Source organism: Tiliqua scincoides, chromosome 15 (genome assembly GCF_035046505.1).
Source record: "Tiliqua scincoides isolate rTilSci1 chromosome 15, rTilSci1.hap2, whole genome shotgun sequence".
Classification (NCBI taxonomy): domain Eukaryota; kingdom Metazoa; phylum Chordata; class Lepidosauria; order Squamata; family Scincidae; genus Tiliqua; species Tiliqua scincoides.
The window spans coordinates 4,847,977-4,871,883 of record NC_089835.1 but is presented as its reverse complement, the minus strand read 5'-3'; the positions used below and the strand labels follow the sequence as shown (position 1 = coordinate 4,871,883).

General features: G+C 51.8%; 2 protein-coding genes across 3 annotated transcripts in view; both read left to right on the top strand.

The window, feature by feature from the left end:
- Positions 1-1,511: 1,511 nt before the first annotated feature.
- On the top strand, positions 1,512-11,550 carry CHTOP (chromatin target of PRMT1). Of its 2 annotated transcripts, none has more exons than XM_066610266.1 (6): positions 1,512-1,732; positions 3,710-3,790; positions 6,283-6,433; positions 7,900-8,083; positions 10,055-10,192; positions 10,529-11,550. In XM_066610266.1, the coding sequence occupies exons 2-6, from the start codon at positions 3,726-3,728 to the stop codon at positions 10,729-10,731; spliced, it is 741 nt and encodes a 246-aa protein (XP_066466363.1). In that variant the 5' UTR covers positions 1,512-1,732; positions 3,710-3,725; the 3' UTR covers positions 10,732-11,550. The 2 variants fall into 2 exon arrangements, with proteins under 2 accessions (XP_066466363.1, XP_066466362.1); XM_066610265.1 differs by having other exon boundaries at positions 7,897-8,083.
- A 4,804-nt stretch (positions 11,551-16,354) lies between these two features.
- LOC136635263 (mothers against decapentaplegic homolog 4-like) overlaps positions 16,355-23,907 on the top strand; it is a 13,536-nt gene continuing 5,983 nt past the window's right edge. The window contains exons 1-3 of the mRNA XM_066610416.1: positions 16,355-16,436; positions 19,040-19,294; positions 22,614-22,788. Of these exons, the coding sequence (XP_066466513.1) occupies positions 19,058-19,294; positions 22,614-22,788 (412 nt within the window). The 5' untranslated portion in view covers positions 16,355-16,436; positions 19,040-19,057. The remainder of the gene's footprint in view (positions 16,437-19,039; positions 19,295-22,613; positions 22,789-23,907) is intronic.

The window sequence follows — 23,907 nt, the reverse complement described above, 5'->3', positions numbered from 1 at the left end:
TGTAAGGGGGAAGAATGTGCAATTATTTCGGTGATGCATGCAGTACTTGGAATTGGTCCTCTGTGTTTATAATGTTTGTGTTCTCTTTAAATCTGAAGTGGAGGAATCTGCACAGTTTTAGTCAACCGAAAGGTTTTCATATCTAAAGTTGTAGCTCTAATTTTTATGGTTAAAGAAAAATGGGATAAGAGACTTGTCTGCCACAGACAAATTCCTTTAATCTACATTCTCCAGAGTCTTTCCATCTTTAGAGCCACCGTCCAACACAAGCTTCCTTAGGAACCAATTCCACAAGCTGAATTTTACCTCCAAGCAAACCAGCGTGAGATCAGGGTGTAAATCAACAAGCAGGATCCTAGAATTGCTTTTCTCAGGATTGGGGAAAGGTTTGCCACCTTGTGGGCAGCTGTGGCACCTCATGGGTGACGTATAGAGTATACATTTAAAAAAAAAAACCTCACTAGCCAGATCCTTTGCCTCTTTTCCTGGGCAGGGAGTATACTGGTATACAAGGCACATAAATCTGTGCGCAGCCCTAATATTTCAGAGGGTTGGGTTTTCCTACTGGGACGCACTTCTGGAAAGGATTAGGCTGTCATATGTATTGGTGTTATCAAACGCTAGAGGAGTTCCGAAGGTGGGCATGGAACCCCAGCCTAAGGCACAGATTAAGGAGCCGCCTTGGGGGCCAGTGCAGGCTCTCAGGCTGCACTTATTTAACAGGGGCAGCAGCCTCTAGGTTTTAATATATAATCATATGAATATTATATTCATACATACATATATATTTTTATATTTATATAATGCTATATATTATATACTATATATGTTATATGTTTTATATATATATACGTTAATAATAATAGTTATAACAAACAAATATGTATAATGCTATATATTATATGTATTATGTTACATATATATGTTAATAATAATAAGTTAATAATTATAACAAACATTATATAAATATCTATAATGCTTATATATAACATTTATTATATAAACATTATACAAACATAAATATTTATATAAATATTATATAAACATATGTATGTTATATATAATGTTATATAATACGATATGTATTTGTACAATGTTTATATTATAATATAAAAATATATGTTTATATACATATATAATAGAAATATACTACAAAATTATTATTATTATTAATAAATCTCATTAAATATTTCACCAAGCCCCGCCTACTCTAGTCAACCTCCGCCCATTCAGAGCTCTCAAGCTGACCTGGAGGCTCCGCCCATTTTCATCCGAGGCCACGCCCCCTCCCTTCAGCCACAGCAGCGCCCACTCCAGGCCCTTTGAGACTTAAAGGCCACCACGAGCTCCGCCCCCTGAGCTCTCAGCCAGCCAATCGCCGAGCGGATCGTGAACGGGCGGGAGCAGCAGGTCCGCGCATGTGCAACAAAGCCCGCCCATCTCCATTGCGGTTTCCCCACCCCCAGGGCGTGGCGCATGCGCAGTGGTACGTCAGCGCATGCGCGGCGCGTGCCTCGGGCGGCGGCGCCATCTTGCCGGGCTCCTGAGGGGGAGAGGTTGGGAGGCCGCACGGAGGGGAGCGCTGTGGAAGGCGCCGCCGCACCACCGCCACCATCCTCGCGTTCGGGGCTTCGGGAGGGGGAGGCCGGGCGAAGCCTGAGCTGGAGCGGAGCCTCCCTCCGCCGTCGTCCCTGGAGCCGCAAGCCGAGCCGAGTGAGCCCCGCCCCCGGCGGTGAGTGAGGGCGGCCGTTGCCGGGGAGCCGTTGGGCCAGGGGGCGTGGCCTCCCGGGAGCCGTTGGGCCAGGGGCGTGGCCTCCCGGGGCTGCGGTCGAATAGGGTGCGTGGCCTCCCGGGGCTGCGTTCCAGGAGGGCGTGGCCTCTGCGGGGGCACGTGACTGCCTGGGCTGTGGTGGGGGAAGGGTGTGGCTTGGCTAGCCCAGGTCACGCCCCCCACGTGGCCCTGCTGTCTGTGCCAGGCTGGCCTATGACTCTGGGGGCAGCCCCTGGCAGTGCTGCCTCCCAGGAAAGGGCCTGGGCCTGCAGTGCTGCTCTGAGTGTCCACCCAGTGGCGCCCACACCCAGCCGCGACACCAGCAGCCCGACACAAAGGTGGGTGGCTCGGCTCGGAGGGCACAGCGCCAGGCGGGCTCCTCAGTGCTCGCGAAGCCCACCCTGAGCCTCCCACCAGTGTCTGGCGTCACATCTGGCCTCCCAGCCCAGAAGGAACTGGCGATGGTGTCGTCGCCTGGCACTTCCGGTTGCGCTCTGAACAGGTGGATCCTGTGAAGTGGTACGGTGGAGGGTATACACTGGTCGCTCTGGAGAGAGCCGCTGGGCTGGAGTGTCTCTTAGGAGCCTGTCCAGCCCAGTGGTCCTTGAGGCGGCCTCTGTGGTACTTGCGAGACCCCTGGCAACGAGATCAGGAACGTGACGGCAGTAAGAGGTGTGGCTTAGCGGGCAGAGCTTCAAAGCTTGCTTCTCTGGCTCCGAAAAACCCTCCCGTCCGCCCTGAGCCTCTTGCTCGTGTTTGTCACATGCACCTGGCCTCCCAACCCAAAAAATAACTGGTGATGATGTCATCGCCAGGTATTCTGGCGGTCCTTCAAATAGGTGGACCGCGTGAAGTGGTATGGCAGAGGTCAAACATTGAGAAACAGTATCCTATTTTATTTTTATTTTGGGGGGGGAGACTGCATGCAAAAGTGCAATCCCACCCCCTTCTTTGCAGGCTGATGCATGGGTCCGTGCACCGTCTCCTGACAGAGTGTGATCGGTTTTTTGTTTAATTGTAAGGGCCCTCGTTTCTATGTGGCACTTGATAGGCTGGGAGCAGAGCAAAACTCTGGATAGGCAGCAAACTCCACGCGTGATTTGATTTAGCCCTGTTTGCCAGAATTTGAGGCAACTTATGCAACAGGATCAAGCCACACAATAAAATGAACCATATTAGTAAATAATAGTAATTATTAGCACTGGGGATACAATAATAAATAGCAATTGGACATCCGGTGGGCCACTGTGAAATACAGGAAGCTGGACTAGGTGGGCCAGCAGAATTCTTCTGTTCTTAAGAGCCCTGCTGCATCAGGCCAAAGACTTGCCTAGTCAGTACAGTATTGTTGGTATATTGTAGAAATATTTATGTGCCTATACATAAACAGAGGGATCTGAAGTCCTTCGGAGTGGACCTCAACAAGTGGGAAACTCTGGCCTCTGAGTGGCCCGCTTGGAGGCAGGCTGTGCAGCATGGCCTTTCCCAGTTTGAAGAGACACTTGGCCAACAGTCTGAGGCTAAGAGGCAAAGAAGGAAGGCCCATAGCCAGGGAGACAGACCAGGGACAGACTGCACTTGCTCCCAGTGTGGAAGGGAATTGGCCTTTTCAGCCACACTAGACGCTGTTCCAGAACCACCTTTCCGAGCGCAATACCATAGTCTTTCAAGACTGAAGGTTGCCAACATGAGATACATAAACAACAAACACTCACTAGAAAATATGTTATGGTAGGACAAAGAGGCTTTGTTGCCCTTCCCCTTCTTGGTGTAAGAGGAGCACTGCTTACAAAATAGCCTCTTGCACAATGGATGGGGAAGCAAACTGGGTTTCTCTGGCCCCAGGGATCCATCCAGACCCCCCTCTGAGACCCTTGGCAGAAGAGAATGGTGCAAACATTGCTCCTTCCTAACCCAGCCTTTCCTTGTTCTTTGTAGATTCTGGGGACCTGAGATGGCTACGCAGTCTGCCCCGAAGGTTGTGCTTAAGAGTACCACCAAGATGTCTCTCAACGAGCGGTGAGGAACCCAACGGCAACCTTCAGCTCATAAGATTTTTTTTTACAGATTTTTTTTTTGCTTAATTGTCACTGTGTTCAGTATCCAGAACCGTCACGGGTCCTTGCCCTGGCTTAAATCTGCCCAGATGCGGACAAGCAGGGGCGGCGGCTGGCTCCTGCCTAAAACCCCGCAGCGCACGATGGTATACGAGGTTAACGGGGCCAGATTGTCTGTCTGATAATACGCTGAGAATGTGGTGGGATGTGTTTTAAGGAAAAAACAAAAACCTCGCGCCCTCCTCTTTCTTCCACATGTGTTCACATTTATATAGGTGACCCCTCCCCCCTGCAGCGTGGTAGCATGTGACCTCAGCTGTGGGAGGCCGGCTGCTGTGTCCGAGGCAGACGCACGTGGCAGTGTGGTCTGGCCTGTAAGAGGCAGGTAGCCAGCCAGCTGCTCTGATCTGCCCAAGGGCTCCTTGGCACCAGCCTTGGGCCTTGTAAGAGGCTAGCGCCACGCTCCATCCATCATCTGCTTTATTTCCTACGCATGCTCTCTGTACGTTTGTTCTTTCCTTCTCTCCCTTTCGGCACGTCTGTGAATGCAACTTTTTCCAACTAACAGGTGACGCTTGCTTCTGGTGTACTGCCTTTCTGTGCATAGTTGCCCGGCCAGGCTAACCCGTCCAGCTGTCCTTTAACATGCTCTTGCAAAGGCAGGCCGGAAGAGGGAGGGGTTAGATTGTCCGAGCAGCTGTTCTCATCCAGCTCCTAGCTGGTCTTCTAATGTCAGTGTTTGAAAACAGGTGTGTTGTGCACAGGAATGGAAAATTGCTTGTTGAAAAAGTGCAGCCTGGTCTTCTGGCCTTTCTGTAACAAAAGAGAGTCAGCCTGTTCTAGTGTCGAGGTTGTGCATCGTGGCAGCTGGTAATGATTGTTACTAAAAGCCTAAACAACATATGGGGTAGGTTATGTATATCTTTTAAAAATACGTTTAAGGTTTAGAAAGGAGAAGCCAATGCATGGTGCAGGAAGCAGGTGGTTTTGGCCTGTCTAGAGCAGGAAAGCCTCTGGGTAGTTATGGTGCACCCCCACTCATGGTAGAGGAGGTAAAGCCACCTTGACACAGGAAGTTCTGTGTGTGCTGTAACGTAACACACAGGTGACCACATCAGATTTGTGGAACACTTGTCAAAAAGTTTGAGTTCCACTGGGTAGCCTGTGAATGCCTCCTCCCCCCCCATTCTGCAAGACCATTTTGTCCCAGCACTGCTGTAGGGAGACCCATACCTGAGGTGAAGAAGGGAAGTGGTCTTTGTCCAAAGGAAAGTCCCCTAGGTTTTGTGGTGTTTTTTAGTGTTGTCTGCAGGGAGAGCCATCTGCGTGTCTCCTGTTGATCTTGTGGGCTCTGGGGCCATATTGTACTATAGGCTGGTGGGCTTTCTGGTTGTGTCATACCCCCTGGTCAGGATGGGGGGGCAAGACCATGGGGGGAGGAAATAAAGAGAGACTGCTTGCAGTGATAGCAGGCTTTGGGCTTTTCAGTCTCTTGCTAGCCACAGATTGGAGATGCTGCAGGAATTATTGCTGTAGTCAGGCCTGGCTGTGGAACCTGCAACCTGTTGGCAGACCTGACCATGAAGGAAACTGGCATCCCGTGGCATGTTTGAATTGTCCACTGCAAGCTGATTCTCCTCTTCTCCCTGCTGTAGTTTTCTTGTGTCCTGCAGCACCAGAAACTCTCCCCTGCGTCCTTGTATGAAATTTTTGCCTCATTCCATACTTTGGAATACGCAGAAAAAAATCAGGAAGCTGCCAGTGACACAGCCTGTTCGTAGGCTCTGCTAAGAGGGTAGTTTCAGTTGCCATGGGAAAAAATCCTTCCTGCATCAGAGACATGGCAGGCAGAAAAACTATGCAGAATGTTCACTCCATAGCCGTTGGTGACCAGGACGGCCTGGATAACCCCAGGAGCTGTAATTTTGTGAGATGGATTGTAACCATAAATGGGCTCTGTATCTGACTCTGCTAAATTAAGCTTGATCTTTAAGGGCAGTATAGCTTCTCGGCAGCATGGAGGCACCGCAGAGCTCCTCCCTTAATCTCCCCATCTCCACCATCTGCAGTCTGTGTTAAAATTTCTGCCGGTCTTTTCTTTCCCTTCCTCATCGTGTTTCACCATCTCTGCTTCCTGCTTTTGCATTTTCACCTCCTACCTTCTGAAATCATTAACTCTCTTACGAAGATTTCTCGGTTTTAATATACTGCACTAACCCACGACTCTTGAATGTCCTGTCCTTGCACGCTTTTCCCGGAAAACGAGGCAATCCGTAACTCGTTGTTTAAAAAAAAAAAATTATCTTAAGGGCGTACCACGTGGTTGCATTTTAAAAGAAAATGGTCCGTGGGAACGCGGCTGCCCGCTATCTAAAAGGGCCACGCAATGCCGGTTGAGATGCTTTGTAATTCAACTTTCTTTATTTAAACCACCCGTTTTGTTCGAAATTGAAGCTTTACTAACATGCTGAAGAACAAACAGCCGATTCCCGTCAACATCCGGGCCACCATGCAGCAGCAGCAGCTAGCCAGTGCCCGGAACAGGAGGCTGGCACAGCAGATGGAAAACAGACCTTCTGTCCAGGCTGCCTTAAAGCTCAAGCAGGTGAGAGGCCCGTGTAGAGGAGCTGCCCGCGGCAGACCACAGGAGCAAGAGGTGTTGGGTGGGCCTTTGGGAGTCGGGAAGCAGTAGCCGTATGGAAGCAGTCCTCCCCTCATCTCTTCTTTGGGTGGTTCCTTTGGTACATGTATAAATCCCCTTCTCTCATCATGGAACCTCTGGCGGCATCCGTGGCAGTCACCCACCTGGGCACTGAGCCGTCTGAGCCCTGCTGAGTTTCACCAAGGTGGCAGTGTGCTCCGTCAGTAGGCCACCGCAGGCTCGGTACTTAGAGATGGTGATATTCTCCTCTTGCTCAAATGATTCTCACGGCAGCTTGCTGAGCAGCTGCACGTGCACGCCCCAGAAGCCCTTATTTCCTCTGGCCAGTTGTTGTCATTTGTATACCGCTTTTCAGTTTAAAGAGTTCACAAAGCGGTTTAGAGAGCAAATCGAATCACGAAACAGTTCCTGGTTCCAAAAGGGGCTCACAATCAAAACAAATGCCAAAGAACTCGAGCAAGCAGCCGCTAGGAGATACACTGTGCTGGAGTGAGGAGAGGCAGTTACTCTCCCCCACCCAAGTGTAAGAGAAGCACTCTTGAAAAAGTTCCTCTGTGCCCAGTTACCAGGGATAGCGGCAGAGGCTGTTCAGTTCTGACAGAGTTGTTTGCTCGGGTTGGTAGAGGCAGGGAATTGATCTCCTTGCAGCCCCAGAGCACGTTTGCTTGCTCAGTTCTTGTGGAGAATTCCAGGTACTTGGACTGACACTGCAAGGCCATTTTCTGACATTCTTGGCCAAAGGGTTGCGTACACTGGGTACGCTTATACTGGTTTGGGGTGGTTTTTGGAAAACCCAGTCACAAACTTAAATCCCACCTTTTGAACTAGGAAAGTCTGCGGGTTTAAAAATCCGAACCCTGTGACACCCAGGGTGCCTTTGCTCACCACAGAGGGAGAAGGCGTTCCCTCTGTCGAACGTGGCACCAGAGGGAAGTCTGGTGGAGGACTCCAGAGGACTACTTATTGGGCTGCATGATATTTGTAAATGGGAGCCTTGCAAATATAGCGCTCCCTGCCCCACTTCCCATTATGTGGCATTAAAGCCATGAAGCATTTGCCATCCAGTTGGAGTCGATGCTGTTATACTGGAGTCTATACTGCAGGCTCTTCCTTGACTCAACAGCCAGGGCTCTGTTGAACTGCCAGACTATCTTGTAGGTAATATAGACGTCAATACCCACCTGGCAGAGTGCTGTAGGCACACCCCTTTCCCAGCGACCTTCTCTATCCTGGCTCTCCCACTTGCGAACGGTCTTGCTTGATCCTTTCCTTCCCAAGGCCTCGCTGCACTGAGCAAGGGATTTGCTGGCCCTGCACAACGCGCTTTCACTCTCTTCCCCCCGCCCAGCACCTTGCCCTGGTCACCTGTGTGTGGCGTTTTCCTGTTTAACACCCTCTTCTTCCAGAAGAGTCTGAAGCAGCGCCTGGGAAAGAGCAACATCCAGGCACGCTTGGGCCGGCCAGCAGGACCTCTGGCTCGTGGAATGTTGGGGGGCCGAGGGCTGCCAATGGGCCAGAGAGGCTTGCCCCGAGGAGCCATGCGTGGTGGTCGAGGATCAAGAGCCCTGCTGCGTGGAGGTATTCCCCTTAGAGGTGAGTGTGTGTTTAAAAGTACCCTGTGGAGCACATGTGAACATGGATGGACTCTTGTGCTGCTCTTCAGTCCACTGACCTCTTCCACCTTCTCTTCCGCAGGGGCCCGTTTTACACGCGTCAAATTGGTGTCCTTGTGGTCGTAATTTATTTAGTTGCAGTCTATATTTTCAGTGGCTTTTAGAAATATTGGCAAAGTTTTTGATGGAGAGAGGGCAGGGGAAATATTTGATGGAGACTAGGATATTTGGGGGTCATTCAGACAACTCGAAGCCCGTCAAGCCCTTGCGCTCTCTCTCTTCTCCTCCCAAGCTGGGGTGTTTGCAGGCTGGGTGCAAGCATTCCATCAGTTTAGGCAACCATTCTGAGTACCAGCTGAAACCGGGATTTCTGTGGCTTAACTAGAATTAGTGTAGGTTCCCTGTTGGGTACCCTAATTTCTAAACCATAGTTTAGATCAGAGGTGTCCAAACATTTTGACAGGAGGGCCACACCATCTCTTTGACACTGTTGGGGGCCGGGGAGAAAAAAAGAATTAATGTACATTTAAAATGTGAATAAATTTACATAAATGAATGTATGTGACTTATATGGAATTTATATGAATGAATGAAGGTCTTGCAGTAGCTCAAGACCTATAAAAGGCCTTGCACAAAGCAAAGCCAGCCTCTCCTTCGCTGCCACTGCTGCATCACAGATGTGAAACAGCAAGTAGTGGAGGAAGCCCTTGTCCCACATCTCAGGTGAGAGGTTGAACAGTTGCCCTCATGCTGAGAGCAGTTGCGTTGGGCCAGCACGGGCTCCAGCAAGTCTCCAGAGGGCCAGAAGCTCATTGAAGACCGGGGGCTCCCTGAGGGCCGCAAGTGGCCCCCGGGCCAGGGTTTGGGCACCCCTGGTTTAGATCACAGCTCTTGCGTTCAAACAAACTACGAACAGTGGCTTAAACCAGGACTTTTCTAGCCCCTCCCAAATGCCACCTTTCAAGGTGTCTTGGCACCCAAGGCCACTGCTTTGCGCAGTGGTTGGTGGCTTTTTCCTGCAGCGAGGGAGCAGCTTTTCTGCTTGGTTTTGTTTCCTGATCCATCCTTGCCCAGCCCATGCTTTTCTTGGGGTGCAGTTGCACCTTGCATCTGGTGCTCTTTTTCCCCAGCCGTCCCCACTTTCAGCATGTTCAGGCAAGGCAGAGCGCCTGTGTTGTTGCCATGGCACTGGGCCAAGTAAAAGCTTTCACGCTGTGAAGCCATGCTGCTGATTGAAAAGTCTCAGTTTAAGCGAACCAGAATTCCCCAGGCATGTGCAGTGAGGAGGGTGGGGCACATGGTTAATAACACCGGATCTGTGGGGCAGGCAGTTGGGGGAGGCCACAAAAACCTCACCCCCATCCAACAGAAAACACCCAGCCACCTTCATCAGATCTCTGTGTATTCCTTGCTTGTGCTGTGAAGTCACAGAGATAAAGTTTGGCCTCCTAGAGCAAGCAGTAGTTTCTAAGTTTCTGGTCCCTGTGATTGTACGGAGGAGCCAGCACTCTTATTTTCAAACTCAGCAGGCCCTATTGCTGCGCAGCAATATATTGTTTCTCAAGTGCCTCCTTAAATGGAGGGAGGGGGGTACTATACAAATATAAACTGAATAGGATCCTCACCCCACACTTGCAGTCTAACTGCAGGTAACTGGGGTGGGGAGGAAGGGTATGGAAAGCAAAACGTCCTTGGCTGGTGTGGCTTTCCCTGGGGGAACCTGGGAACTGCAAAGGAACCAGGGATCCTGAAGTGGTCACTTGTTGGCAGGAACATAAACATCCCACTCCATTCATCCCAGGCACTTTAAACATTTTCAGGGCTTTGTACGACAAAATGTGTGATGCAGAAGAAGCTGGAGTTTGCTGCTGGAGCTCCGGTCCTCACCAAGCTGATTCTCCCAAAGCTCAGAAGCTGACTTTTTTCCCCCTCTTCTTCCCCCCCCCCAAAGGACAAGGTTTACTTCGGGGAGGCCGCGGCATAGCTCCTCGAATGGGCCTGAGAAGAGGCGGTATCAGAGGGCGAGGTGGGCCCGGCAGAGGCGGGCTTGGCAGAGGAGCCATGGGCCGTGGTGGACTTGGCGCCAGAGGTGAGCGAGACTGATTTGTAGGTGCCCAAACCTGATCGGGGTGACTTTGCCATCGGCTCTGGGGGGCATCTCTTGGCGGGGTGGTTCCATGCCAGAATCTGCAAGATCCGACTCGGCTTCCTTCATTCACATGTTCCTGGCAGCGCCTCTTTCCCTTTGCCTTTGTGAATTGGGGCCAAGCAGAGCCCGGCAGCTCTTCGAATGGGGACTTTCAGAGGAGCCGGGAAGTCTTCAGAGCAGAGCCTTGCATGAAGGGGGGCCATGGCTAAAATTCCTCCCTGCGTCAGCCCCGCGTCAAGGTGCTTAACGCCTTCTTCTTTTCCCCCCCACATCCAGGTCGTGGCATGGCCGGCCGAGGGCGGGGCGGTTTTGGTGGCCGCGGGCGGGGCCGAGGGCGCGGCAGAGGGTCTATCCGCCCGGTGCTGACCAAGGAGCAGCTGGACAACCAGCTCGACGCCTACATGTCAAAGACGAAAGGACACCTGGATGCCGAACTCGACGCCTACATGGCCCAGACAGACCCCGAAACAAACGACTGATGCTGCTTCCGGGAGACATTGGCGGGGGGGGGTCGTGTTCCGTGTCGGTCCTTCCCTCCTCCACCCACCCACCCCCTGCCTTAAGCTGTGACTGGCAACTGCTGATGGCACCGGGGGAGGGCCTGAGGGGCGGGGGAGTGCTGGGAGCCGCAATTCTCTGTGTTCCTTTTACATTTTGATACTCTTGTGTTACCTGGAGGGGGGGGTTATGTTTTTATTGGCATATGCCTACATCTACCTGGAACATGAATGTGACTGACAGGTGACATCCACTCGGATTTGTGGGGCTGGGCAATGCACCCATGTGATCCCTTTTTCCCCTAAGCAGATTCACATGCCTGAGCCCCTCCCCCCCGCCTGCCCCTTTAGTTGGCCTAAATGAGAGGTCTCTGGCGCTGATCACGGGCCGTGGCATGAAATAGCTTCAGCTGCTGTCCTAATTGAGTTTAAAAATAGCAGTTCATGCCACAGTGTTGGTGAGTTTCAAACTTATTAAAAACTCTGAGCTGCTTTTCCCCTTTCATCCCCCCCCAACCCAGACCCTTTGCCTTTAGTTTAATTTGCAGGCTTGTGACATGGCTGCATCTGTCGTCTTAAGCGCTGCCACCTCCTTCAGTTTGCGTTCCTCCTTGGTGCCAGCCCTGCCAGTTGACTTCTTCGGTCTGTGAGAATCTCTCCCCATAATGTGAGGTTGCTCTCTCCCATTGCCCCCCCTCCCCGGGGGGGGGGGGTCTTGTGAGATTGTTCTGTTTGGGACTGGGCGGCCTCTTGTATTTTTTGGTTCACTGTAAGAAACAATGTCAGGGGACGAAACAAAAACCGGTGGCCTTGTGTACGTGTGCTTCTTGTCCTTACTTGGTTGGAAACCTCCAGGCGGAGGCATGAGGGGTTTGAATATGTGGGTTTCAGATTCCTACTCTCCAGCTTGAATCCTTCCCTTGTCAGCAGATATCCCCCTCTGCAGGCTTTGTTTCTCTTTGGCCCCAGCCATTCCTTGTCTCCGCCTTCCCCCAACCCTCTTTCTCAGTCGGCCTAGCCCTTCTTCTGGATCTTCCCCCCTATTTTTGTGCAACACTGAGCAGTCCCTGCCTCCATTACTCTTCTTGAACTCCTGCCACAGTGGCCCCCTTGTGCTTTCTCATTTTGTCCCCCTGACCACTTTAGGGACCCGTTCACGTTCCATGACATCACAGCAGCCCCATCAGCTCCAAGCTGAGAGGAGATGATGGATGGATGAAGCTGAACAAATGGGACAAATAATTGGATGCAGTGGCTGTCCCTGGGACTGGCAGTTGGTCAGACGGACAGACAACGGGGCTTCTCTTCAGAAACAAGGAAGGGGCATCCAACAGCTGCTGGCCTAGATGGTTTTTAAGGGGGTTTTAGCCTGATTTGTGGAAGGGAGGAGCTTATTGTTGCCTGTTAGTTTTGAGAATGCGGTCAAACCTCATGATAAGAGGTGGAATGAATAGGATGGCAGCTGCCTTGTATCAGGCAGCCGTCAAGGGCTTCTGTCTTTGTGCCCTGCTTTTGTGCTTCCCTGAATCCTGCCCTCTGTTTCCTCCATTTACCTGATCCAGGGAAGATGGACTTAATTGTCAGGTGGGTTATACCTGAAAAATGTTGCTCCTTTTCCTGTTTTACGCTTATGGCCACCAGAGGGCCCCCTTAGCCTGCCAAATAGTTTTCTTGTCCGTTTCCCTGTTTAATCCTGCACTGCAGGGTGAGGTCCTCCTTCCTTTGCCTTGGAGTTTGTCTTTTTCCTCTTCCTCTCCCCTTTGGCGTGCCCACCTGCAAAGGAGGCCAGGGATGCTGTGTTTCCCACGAGTCATACAAAGGAGGACACACGGGGTTGAAGAAGTGGACTAGACTGCAATATTGTCCAACATGGCTGGTGAAGCTAAAGGAATGCCAACCTCCTTTCCGTCCGAATCTCTCTATTTTAAAACAAATCTGCATAAAGGACAGTGCTTTACTTGGGGGGGGAGGGTGAGCCACTTAAGGTCCTTGAGAAGGGAATGGGTCCAGAAATGGGAGATCTTGAGTTAGGAGACTTGATGGGACTCCTTCCTACAGCAGCTCAAGCTGAGTGTTTTTTTTGCAGAGCTGCATCACCTGGTAGTATTCTTGCAACTCAGAGCTTTAGAAAGGACTTGGGAAGCAACAAAGGACCAGGAGGGAAACAGGGATAAATAAGCCGAAAACGCCCCAAATTCATGGATGGTTTTTAGGATATTTACACAGTTTTGTCAATTTCCACAGCAAAATCTAGAGCATTTTCAGTTTACTGGGAACAAGAGTGTTGATTGAGCCTTCTGGCTTCTTTCTAGTGGTGCCAGACAGCAAAATGCCAACTGTCCAGAATCTGGTTCATAGTTCCTTGCAGTTTTCCGAGGGGTGGAAGCTGTGTTCTGGGCTATCTTGGCCATTGGGTTCAAAGGAGAAGTGGCGGTTTCCCCCCTGCCTGCAATGACCGCATGGCATTGGCCTGGCCCAGCTGGGGGAGGGTGGTGCACCGGTGAGCAAGATGCAACTGAGCAGACCTTCCAAAAAGAGGCCATTGGGGAGGAAGGTGCAATGTGAAGCCCCAACTGGGTGCTCATTACCCAACTGACCCAGACCTCTTCTTCAGCTGTGTGGTACCGCCATGCCATGTCTAGATGCTCAGAAATGTTGCCATCACTGCATTTCTGGATTACCGAGCTCCATGATGCACACCTTACCAGGAACGCCATTCCTGCATGAGGGGGGCTTGCAAAAAACCGGTATTTTTGGCAGCAACACAAAGTTGAAAAGGGTTGTTTGAATCTCAGCCTGTGCTACTGCCTGAAGAGCAACTGTTAGCCTCTGCTATGGTTGAGGGACCACAACTAGAATCTGCACAAGTCTACTGGGGTAGTGGTGTTTATTGCCTTCCCCTTCCTAGCTCTGGAGGGCTGAATACTACTACTGGTAAGAATAATGGGCTATTAAGTGTATGTTAGTCATTGCACACGTTGAGTTGCATTAAATTGCAAGCCTTTGGGGGCAGAGACTTGTCTTTTCCAGAGAGTTCTAGGAAGAGTTCTCCATAGCACAGGGAGAACTCTGGTAAAGACAGGGCTCTGCCCCAAAAGGCTTGCAATCTAGAAGATGGTTGAACACACTGAGTTACATTAAATTGCAAGCCTCCAGAGGGAGAGACCTGTCTTTTCCAGAGAGTTCCCCCTTGTGCTAGGGAGAACTCCCTTTAAAAGACAAGGCTCTGCCCCCAAGAGGCTTGCAGTCTAGGATGACCCCAAGAAAGGTGGGCAGCTGTGATGGCTGCACTGAGCCCAGGCTTTTCTCTGTTAGCATGTCAAGTTTCCAAGCCCAGCCCCTGAGATCTGAAGTGACTGCCTGCCAAGAAAGGCTGAGCCCCTTGAGCCTGGCAGAGAGGCACTGCCCAGCTCGAATGAACCTGCTGTTCCCATTGGCCGGGGCTTGGAGAGGCAGCAGTGCACCCCAAGAGGCTTCTTTCATTGTCAGCTGTAGCCGGCAAGTTGCAAAGGGGAGGCGGGCGGCTGGAAGAGGGGCAGCAGCGCCTCTCTGGGTGAGTACCTGCTCAGTTGGGTTCTTCCTCTCCCCCCCATTGGATGCAGCCCAGCCCTAGATTTTGTCTCCACCTGAAATGCCTGCTGCGTTTAACCAAAAGCCCAATCCTATGCTTGTCTACTCAGAAGTAAGTCCCATTATAGTCAATGGAGCTTACTCCCAGGAAAACGGAGCTAGGCTTGCAGCCTTACCCCCTCCCCCCCAATAGACACATACTTTCAGAGTTTGTCCAGCTTGCCTTTGGATGCCGCCATGCCCAGGTGCCCCCTTCTTTAAACTGGGACTGTTCCTGTCGCATTCTCCTAATACTGTGACTGGGGTTATCCCCATTTGGCCCGAGATTCCCCAAGGGGGAGGCGGTGACAATGGAAGCCTTTGTGCCAGCTAGAATGTTAGTCCACGGAACTCCCTGCCACAAGGTGTGATGAGTTTCATGGAGCTCTATTTACATCAGTGTTTCTCAACCTTGTGGGAGGCAGCAAAGGAAGCATTTGTGCAAGCTAGGACATCAGTACCAAAAAAAGAAAAAAAAGTTCCCTGTTCCCAAAGGGCTTACAGTTGTTTTTTGGAAGGGAGGGGGGTAGCTGCGAAGGACTAGAAACTTAAGTCACCCAACAACTTTTATGAAGTGCTGAAAAATTACAATGCAACTAAGAGGTTGTGAACTGTCTACTAAGATTCTATCTGGGGAGTTTCTTGGTTCACACACACACACCCCAGGACTTTTTAATCTTATTGTTTGAGTCCCAATCTCAGTGTATATGGGGGGGGGCTGAGAAGTGTCCCAGGGAGGGGGTGCTGTGAGCAAGAAGGAAGGAGCGGGGCCAGCCAGCTGCTGCTGCCTGCAGTGTCCCAAGATTGCAAGAGATTTAAATGTGTGTGTGTGTGTGTTTTTCCTGTTGTGTCTGCTGAGCCCTCTACACTCTGCCTGCCTGTCTCGCCTGCCTGTGAGTCAGAGATGGGCCGGGCCAGGCAGAGACCAACATAACAATAACATGAGAGTATGAGGATTAAAGGCACTGCCTCCTGCTCCAGCTCTTGCCTGTGTGGTTGTACAATATCTCTGCAGGCCGGTTGAAGCGGGTCCCGATCTTGGGAAAATTAAAAAATTACCTTTCATAGATTTGGGGCATTTTTTTTTGGTGTCTCCTCCAGGAGTCGGTGATCTGGGCTGACTGCAGAAGGGCTCAATCCCTGTTTAATCTGATCACACCCAGTGCGGCGGCAACATGGAGCAATCCCACTCCCTGCAACTCCAGGGTGCCGGGAAGGCCGGGGCTGAATCGGGCCCAGGGAACCGGGCCCAGGGTTCCGGGAAGGCCGGGGCTGAATCGGGCCCAGGGAAGTCCTGCTGAATCGGGCCCAGGGAACCCGGGTTCAAATCCCCCTTCATTCTTTGGTCCAGTCTATCTCTTGCTCTGAACTCCCTTGCAAAGTTGTTGTGAAGCTAAGAGTCGGGTCCTTGGAGGGAAGAAGGGATTAAAAACGTGGAATAAAGACTATTCTTTTTAGAACGCATCTCTGAGCACAAAGAGGTGCGCCGGGCAACCTCCTCAATAGTCTTTGGGGCATACGGATGCCCTTATTTATGCCACGTGGTGCATTAATCTGGCCCGGGGCCTCAACTGCTGCTGTGACCCTCATGATACAGATTCCTTGTGTTGTTGTTTTTTCCAGTGTCGACTGTGGCAGGCGGAAGTTCAACGGGTTTGGTCCTCTTTGGCCAGGGATGCAGAAGACCAGAACCTGACTGGTGCAGCTTTCCCGGTGGTTGGTGGTGAAGGAAGCTGTGCCTGTTGGATTTCTGCCTGCGGCGCTGCTGCCCCCCCCAAAGGGCCTCCCTTGCCAATGGGAAGGGAAAGGAAAGGCTGATCCGCTCTGAGAATCCTCTGCGCCTCCCCTGGCTGCCTGCTTCTCCCCCAGGCGGTGTGGTTGACAGCATAACTAGCTAGCAGGCAGGCGATTGTCTGACGGGGCTGTGTTTAGTCTGCGCCAAGCCTCCTCCCGTCTTTCGCTCTGATTGCACAAGGAGGGGCCAGCCTGCCTGGATCTCCCTGCACGAAGGTCTGCAGGACATGATTGCACCCCATCGCAGCCCCCCTTGCACCCCTGGGAGGGGAGGCTGCTAGCAGGTGAGTGGGTGGCACCCCACCCTTTTCTTCTGGGGTGGGGTGGAGAGAGTTTCTCTCCTACAAGTCAGGATCTCTGTCTCCCCCCCCCCACCCCCACAGCTGCCTTTCTCCCTGCCTCACACACCTCTCTGGCTGGCTGCGCACAAACCTGTGTGCATCTCCAGCCCTTTACCCAAAGAGAGAACCCAGGTGTCCTGATGGGCTCTCCTTCACCCCCCTCCCCTTCTGCCCAACCTCCCTTCCCTGCCTTCCCACTCCCGGCAAGAGACCTTTTCCTTCCTGGAACCCAGGAGTCCTGCCCATGCTTGTCCCAGGAGACCAGATCTCCCTCGGCTTCCCACCAGGGCTGAAGAAAACACCAGGAAATCCCCATTGTGGGCCTCCACTTTTTAATCTACTTTGAAGCACTAGGCACTGCTTCCTCTCCAGGCCTGCAGCCCTGGATTTTATTGTGCGGGTTTTCATCACCTCCTGCCGTTTAAAGAAGGGGGTCCAGAAGACCCCCTTGCTCCGCCAACCCTCACTTGGCAAAGTTGCCCTCCTCCAAGACTTGGGTACTCATCGCTGTCACCTGTGTGCCCCCTTAGGAGTCCCTGGGGTCTTGCCATTTGAAATAGAGAAGAGAGAATCTCCATATTGTACCCTTCCTCTGGCCCCAGTCACTGCCCCTTCCAAAATAAGAGAGGAGACAACCTCGGACTTTCCACAATGCATAGCTAGCCCCCCCCAGCCCCATTTTGGGAAGAGGGGATTGATGGGCTTCCCCACCACCTGAGCATCCTTCCCCACCACTTTCAGAACACGGTAGGCCTCTCTGACTCACGCCAACCGGGGACATCCGAGCATGTGGCCACCACATCAAAACCACCATGGGCAGAGGGATCTGGGTACCTTAAGGACTGCCTGCTTGTTCGTTTCACCTCTTACCCAACGCCTGCTTGGGGTGCTTGTGTCCTGCATGGTGGGTGTCCGTACCACGCAGGGTCTTTTCAGTGACCGCTCCACCGTTCCATAAGTCCTTCCCATTTGGAGGCCTGAGAGTTAGAAAAGACAAGAGAAAATATTTCTTTACTCAGCGTGTGGTTGGTTTGTGGAACTCCTTGCCACAGGATGTGGTGGCGGCATCTGGCCTGGATGCCTTTAAAAGGGGATTGGACAAGTTTCTGGAGGAAAAATCCATTATAGGTTACAAGCCATGATGTGTATGCGCAACCTCCTGATTTTAGAAATGGGCTATGTCAGAAGGCCAGATGCAAGGGAGGGCACCAGGATGAGGTCTCTTGTTATCTGGTGTGCTCCCTGGGGCATTTGGTGGGCCGCTGTGAGATCCAGGAAGCTGGACTAGATGGGCCTATGGCCTGATCCAGTGGGGCTGTTCTGATGTTCTTATGGCCCTTCTCTTACTCTCCTGTCACCGTCTGAGGAAGGCAACAAGAGTTGTGTTTGGAACGAGGCCGACGCCGAGACATTTCTCTCCGTTGTGTTGTTTAATTGTGGATTTAGCTGCTGTTTTAAGGCGTTTGGTGTATGTTTGTCTTGTATTTTTCCAGATGTTTTTGTGCTGATGTTTTCGATCAGTCGGCTGTTTTGCCTCTGAGTGTAGGGGGAAAGTGGGGTTCAGGCATGTTTTGAAACAGACTAACAAATGTGAGGATTGCCAGGGATAAAAGAGAGTGTCTTCCACGTGGGGACCTCCAGTTATGGCACAGGGCACATTGATGCTCATATTCTCCCCCGAAAATCAGGGCTCTGCACATTTTTTTGTTCACTCTGCCCAAGAGAGGAATGAGCTGAGCTCGGAATTCAGCATCCAAAGAATATCTGGCGCTGTTATGTTTTGAACTGAAAGTGGGTTATAGCCCAGAAAATTTACATCCTGACTGAGCGTTGTTGGAATCGACGAGACAAATTCGTCCTCCTCACCCCATTAATTGTGTCCTCTCTGGTTTCAGTTTGTTACTTAATGGGCCGCTTGTTTTGAATTTTATCCTGCCTTATCTTAAAACTGTGCATTGCTATAGATTTGATCGAGCTGTATCATGAACTCTGGCAGCCGTCCTGAGCTTCTCCCTAACAGTGGGGTAAAATCAATAATTTCAATCAAGTAACATTAAATTCGACCAGCTTCAAAGTGCGATTCTGGACATGTCTACTTGGAAGTAAGTTCCATTGAAATCAATGGGACTTACTCCCAGGTCAGCATGTATAGGATTTTCTTTGGATGCAACCAGACAAGTTTCTAGACTTTATGGTAAAATTTAGTGTGTGTGTGTGTGGGGGGGGGGTTGTTTTAACTTCTGTGCTGCCCACAACATTCTCATTTTGGGTGTGAGAGCGCCCGGTTCGAATCCTGCGACGCCTTTAAGACCAGAGAGAAGGAACTGTGCTTTTAGTGGAAGAGCTGTAGCTCCATTCTAGAACCCTGCCTTTCATGCAGGTTTGATCCCTGGCAAGTATCTTCAGGTAGGGCTGGGAAAGCCCCTTGCCTGAAACCACGGAGAGAAGCTGCCCGCCAGGGTCCGACGACGCTGGGGTAGACGGCCCGAGCGCTTGACTCTGTTTGGCAGCCTCCCTATGCCCGCGTATATTTGTCTCCCCGACAGGGTAGCGCTGCTCTCGCCATGTCCCTGAACCAACCCAGCAGTAGCGACGCCTGCCTGAGCATTGTCCACAGTCTGATGTGCCACCGGCAGGGCGGGGAGAACGAGTCTTTCGCCAAGCGCGCCATTGAGAGCCTGGTGAAGAAGCTGAAGGAGAAGAAGGACGAGTTGGACTCGCTCATCACCGCCATCACCACCAACGGCGCCCACCCCAGCAAATGCGTCACTATTCAGCGCACGCTTGATGGCCGCTTGCAGGTAACCGTGGGGGGGGAGGGGAAGTGTGTCTACCTGCTAGGCCATCTTTCCATCTCAGCCCGGCAAAGAACCTGTGGCTTTGAAAGCAACGAATAATGTCAGATGATGCAAAGGGATGCCCAGTTCTGTCTTAGGGGGTTGAGCTTGCCATGTGACCCTTGCAAATTTTGGTGCTGGCGTGGTGGGCGTCTACCTGTGCCCTGACCTGGGTCAGCTATTTGTGGGGTGATTGACTTCTACATGGGAGGCTGAACCTCTTCCTCCAGATAATTGCTTTTGTTCATAACCTGAAGCGGAATGCTGTGTGACCCAGAACCTTACATGCCTAAAACTTGAATTGGCCTGGGGGGGGGGGATTGCAATGCTTGCCCATGTCTTTTGCCTCTACTGCTCTTCAAGAGCTGGGACCCCTTGATCTGTCCATAGAGGGATCCGTGACCCTCTTTGCACTGAGATAAACTTGATTAAGGAAATCGGAGTTTATTTAATTGTGTGTCCAAGTCAGGCTTTGCTTCCTGCATTGCAGAGACAACACCTTGCCTTAGAAGAGGCATTCCCTTCTGTGTTAGAGCCGGAAGACCTCTTCTAACTCTGGGGTAACAGCCCCCATCTTAACCAGAGCTGTTCCTTCTTTTCCAGATCCCTCTCCCCTCTTTCGCATCCTGTACCCCATGACAAGTCTGGCGGGCAAAGGAGACCTCGCTGTGTCTATAATCCTATTTTTTGGGCGTTTGATTAAGCCGAGGAGATCAATCCATCTGTCCTTTGCAAGAGCCTTGAAATACGGGGGGGGGGGCATTCATACTGGGGGGGACGTTCAGGGCCTGTTTTTCATTCTGTCTGCTCATGCTCTAGGTTTTGAGGTCAGGGCAGGCAGTCCTGTGACCCCAATCACCCATTTTCTTTCCTCTCCCCTCCCTGCACTAATCTCTCATTTTTCTCTCCCCCCCCCCCCACCCGACTGCCAGGAGGATGAGTCACTGTCTGGTTCTTGGAGCCGCGGGGAGTGGGAGGGGGGGGTTGTTATGTCTGGATTCAGAGGCAGCCAAAAGCCTTAGGGGGAAAATATGAGTGCAACCTCTGTGTATCCCCCCTCCCCAATCCCCTTCCCGCTAGCCAGCGGACGGATGAGAGGCGGTCTTCAACCTCTTGCGCTGAGTGGCAAAAGGAGTCTGGATCCTTCCCTCCTTAGGGGAAGCGTGTGAGGTGGAGATGGTCCGGGGAGTGGGTGGGCGACAGCTCAGGTGGCAAAAGTGCAGGGGCTGGGGGTGGGTGGGTTGGATGCGGCCATCCAGAGCTTCAGGGCAGGGTTGCTGAGCTCCTGGCCAAGTGGACAGAGTTGGGAGGGGAAAGGAGAAAGCCTCTTCTCTGCCAAGATATTTTGTTCCAATGCCCGGGGATGTGTTTGACGGGCAACGCATGAATTTGGGGAGGGGGGTTGATGGCACTTTCTGCCCAAAATGTGAGCGGTGGAGTGAGAGGAACCTGGCCAGGATGGGGGACCCCACCTTTGCATTTCTTGGTCTTTCTTCTTCGGCAATACTCTGATTTCCAAAGCTTTTTCTCTCCCGCTGCCAAGATCCCCTCCCCAAGCCAGGGTTTTTCACTTGGGGAGAATGCACTCTGCGTATGCTCCAGGGTGATTCTGTGAGCAAGGCTTCCATTGAGACATGCCCAATCCCCCTCTCCCCCCTCCCAGTTTCTTAACATGCTAGGATATGCTCCTCTCAGTGGAAGCAAGTGGGGGTAGAGGGGGGGTGTCCCCTATCAATCTGCTGCCTGAGACGACGGTCTCAGTTGGCCTCGTGAATGGGCCGAATCTGTGTATACCGATACAAGGACATCTGCAAGAGGGATCTGAAGGCCTTAGGAGTGGACCTCAACAGGTGGGAAACCCTGGCCTCTGAGCGGCCCGCTTGGAGGCAGGCAGTGCAGCATGGCCTTTCCCAGTTTGAAGAGACACTTTGCCAACAGTCTGAGGCTGGCAAAGAAGGAAGGCCCACAGCCAGGGAGACAGACCAGGGACAGACTGCACTTGCTCCCAGTGTGGAAGGGATTGTCACTCCCGAATCGGCCTTTTCAGCCACACTAGACGCTGTGCCAGAACCACCATCCAGAGCGCGATACCAGAGTCTTTCGAGACTGGAGGTTGCCAACTGTGTATACCGGAACTGTGGTCCATTCGGGTCAGCATCTGCTACTCCAGCCGGAAGCACCTCCATGATCTGCAGGTAGAGACGGGTCCTTCTGTTATCTCTTACCTGACATCCTTTTAAGTGGATAAGCTGCAGAGATTGAACCTGGGACCCTCCTGGATGGAAAATGGGGGCTCCCCACAGACCTACATTTCTCTTTTTGTATATGTTTATGTTGCTCTTGTGCTGTTAGTGTCGATATGAGTTTGTTTGCATAAGTCACGCTGCTGTAAAAAAAAGAAAAAGAAACACACAGTGTATCTAGCTCTAAGGCAAGTGGTAGGTCAACCTTTGCTAAATCAGTGGGTCTAGGTTGTACCTGGATGGGGGGGGAACCATCACCTGAGAGGTACCGAAGACACAGGCGTAGTGCCTGGGGCATTTGCCCCCCTTTCCCACCCCAAGGTACACCACTGGTTCCATCTTGGAAGAGAGCTGTTCTTGTTGGCATCCTTCAGTCTCGGAAGACTATGGTGTCACGCTCTGAATGGTGGTTCTGGAACAGAGTGTCCTCTCCAGTGCGCGAAGCCTGGGTAAAGTAGGTATGGAGGATAGGCTGTTACCCATGCAGCAAATCCCCCCTCTCCACGTCGCTGAAATGGTCCAATGGAAAGGCAGAGGCCAATACGGTTGGTTCCAGCGGCGTCGCAGGAGTTGCCAGAACGTGACTGTGTTCAGCCACGAACTGCCTCAGGGACTCCGGCTCCGGATTTTGCCTCGAGGTTGACTCCTGAAGCCTTTACCATAACTGGATGTAGCCACAAGGCAGTGGAGGTTTGGGATCAGAGTTTTCCTTCTCTCAGATGAGCTGCCTTCCCAGGCTGGCGAGTCCCATCTACCCCATTAGATTACCCCATCATCCCATTAGAGAGCTGTAATGTAAATATAAACCATTAAACCAAGCTGCTTAATCTGTATTGCTTCAGCCTGCTTTGCAGTTCTAAGGACTAGAAACGTGATTAAAAATGAAAGAGAAAACAGAGATTCTACTCGCAATACCAGGTATCTACTAGATGACCCGTCCTACCGCCTGCATGACTGAGAACTACTTTAAACGCTGCTTTTGCCATGTCACCTTCACTCTCTTGTCCAGCGCTAACTTCTCCTATTGCTATCCCTGGCAGGTGGCAGGGCGCAAAGGCTTCCCCCACGTGATCTACGCCCGGCTCTGGCGCTGGCCCGACTTGCACAAGAACGAGCTGAAGCACATCAAGTTCTGCCAGTTTGCCTTTGACCTCAAGTACGACAGTGTCTGCGTGAACCCTTACCACTACGAGCGGGTGGTGTCTCCCGGCATTGGTGAGTGGAGGGGAGGCTGTGGAAGCCTAAATCCAGTGCCCTGTTAGTCCTTCAGCTTAAGGCTAATAGGTTGTGGGGCTCAAAAAGGTCCTTAAAACTGCAGTCAAAAAGGGAGCTCTGTGGCCGACCTTCTGTCAATCACATCTCTCATTTGACCTCAGTGATCTTCATCTGTAAAATGGAGATATCAGTGGCTTGCAGTTGGCCAGATCTTTGTTTCAGAGTTTTGGGTTCAAGTCCCAGATCTGTACAAACCCAAGTGGAGACTGGTGCTTGTCAATACAGGTCATCCAAAGGTACAGCTCATGGTGGCTATCTATAATTGACTCTGTGCCCCCAACCGTGGTTGGCCAGCTGGCTTCACCCCCTTCCCAGCCACGCTTTCATGCCTGGCTCTGGTTGCTAGATGGGCCCTTTTTGGCCTGATCCACCAGGGTTGCTTTTAGGCTAGCAGTCATGATAGCTGGAACCTCCATGCTTAGGGCTAGTTTTCCTTTGAGTACTAGGTACAGGGGGACAAACAAGGTGTTTGTGGGTTTCCTAGTGTGTTGACCAGTTTGCCTGCATTGCCTGCGTTGGCTCGGTCATGTTGTGAGAATGGATGATGGCCGGATCCCAAAGGATCTCCTCTATGGAGAACTCGTGCAAGGAAAGCGCCCTACAGGTAGACCACAGCTGCGATACAAGGACATCTGCAAGAGGGATCTGAAGGCCTTAGGAGTGGACCTCAACAGGTGGGAAACCCTGGCCTCTGAGCGGCCCCCGTGGAGGCAGGCTGTGCAGCATGGCCTTTCCCAGTTTGAAGAGACACTTGGCCAACAGTCTGAGGCTAAGAGGCAAAGAAGGAAGGCCCATAGCCAGGGAGACAGGCCAGGGACAGACTGCACTTGCTCCCAGTGTGGAAGGGATTGTCACTCCCGAATCGGCCTTTTCAGCCACACTAGACACTGTTCCAGAACCACCTTTCAGAGCGCGATACCATAGTCTTTCGAGACTGAAGGTTGCCAACATGACCAGTTTGGGAAGCTGGATGGATGGAGTGGATCCCACTAGTCTGAAATCCACTCATTACCGACTTAGCTGACGTTGCAAGTGTCAAGGGAAGTCCCATCCTTCCTG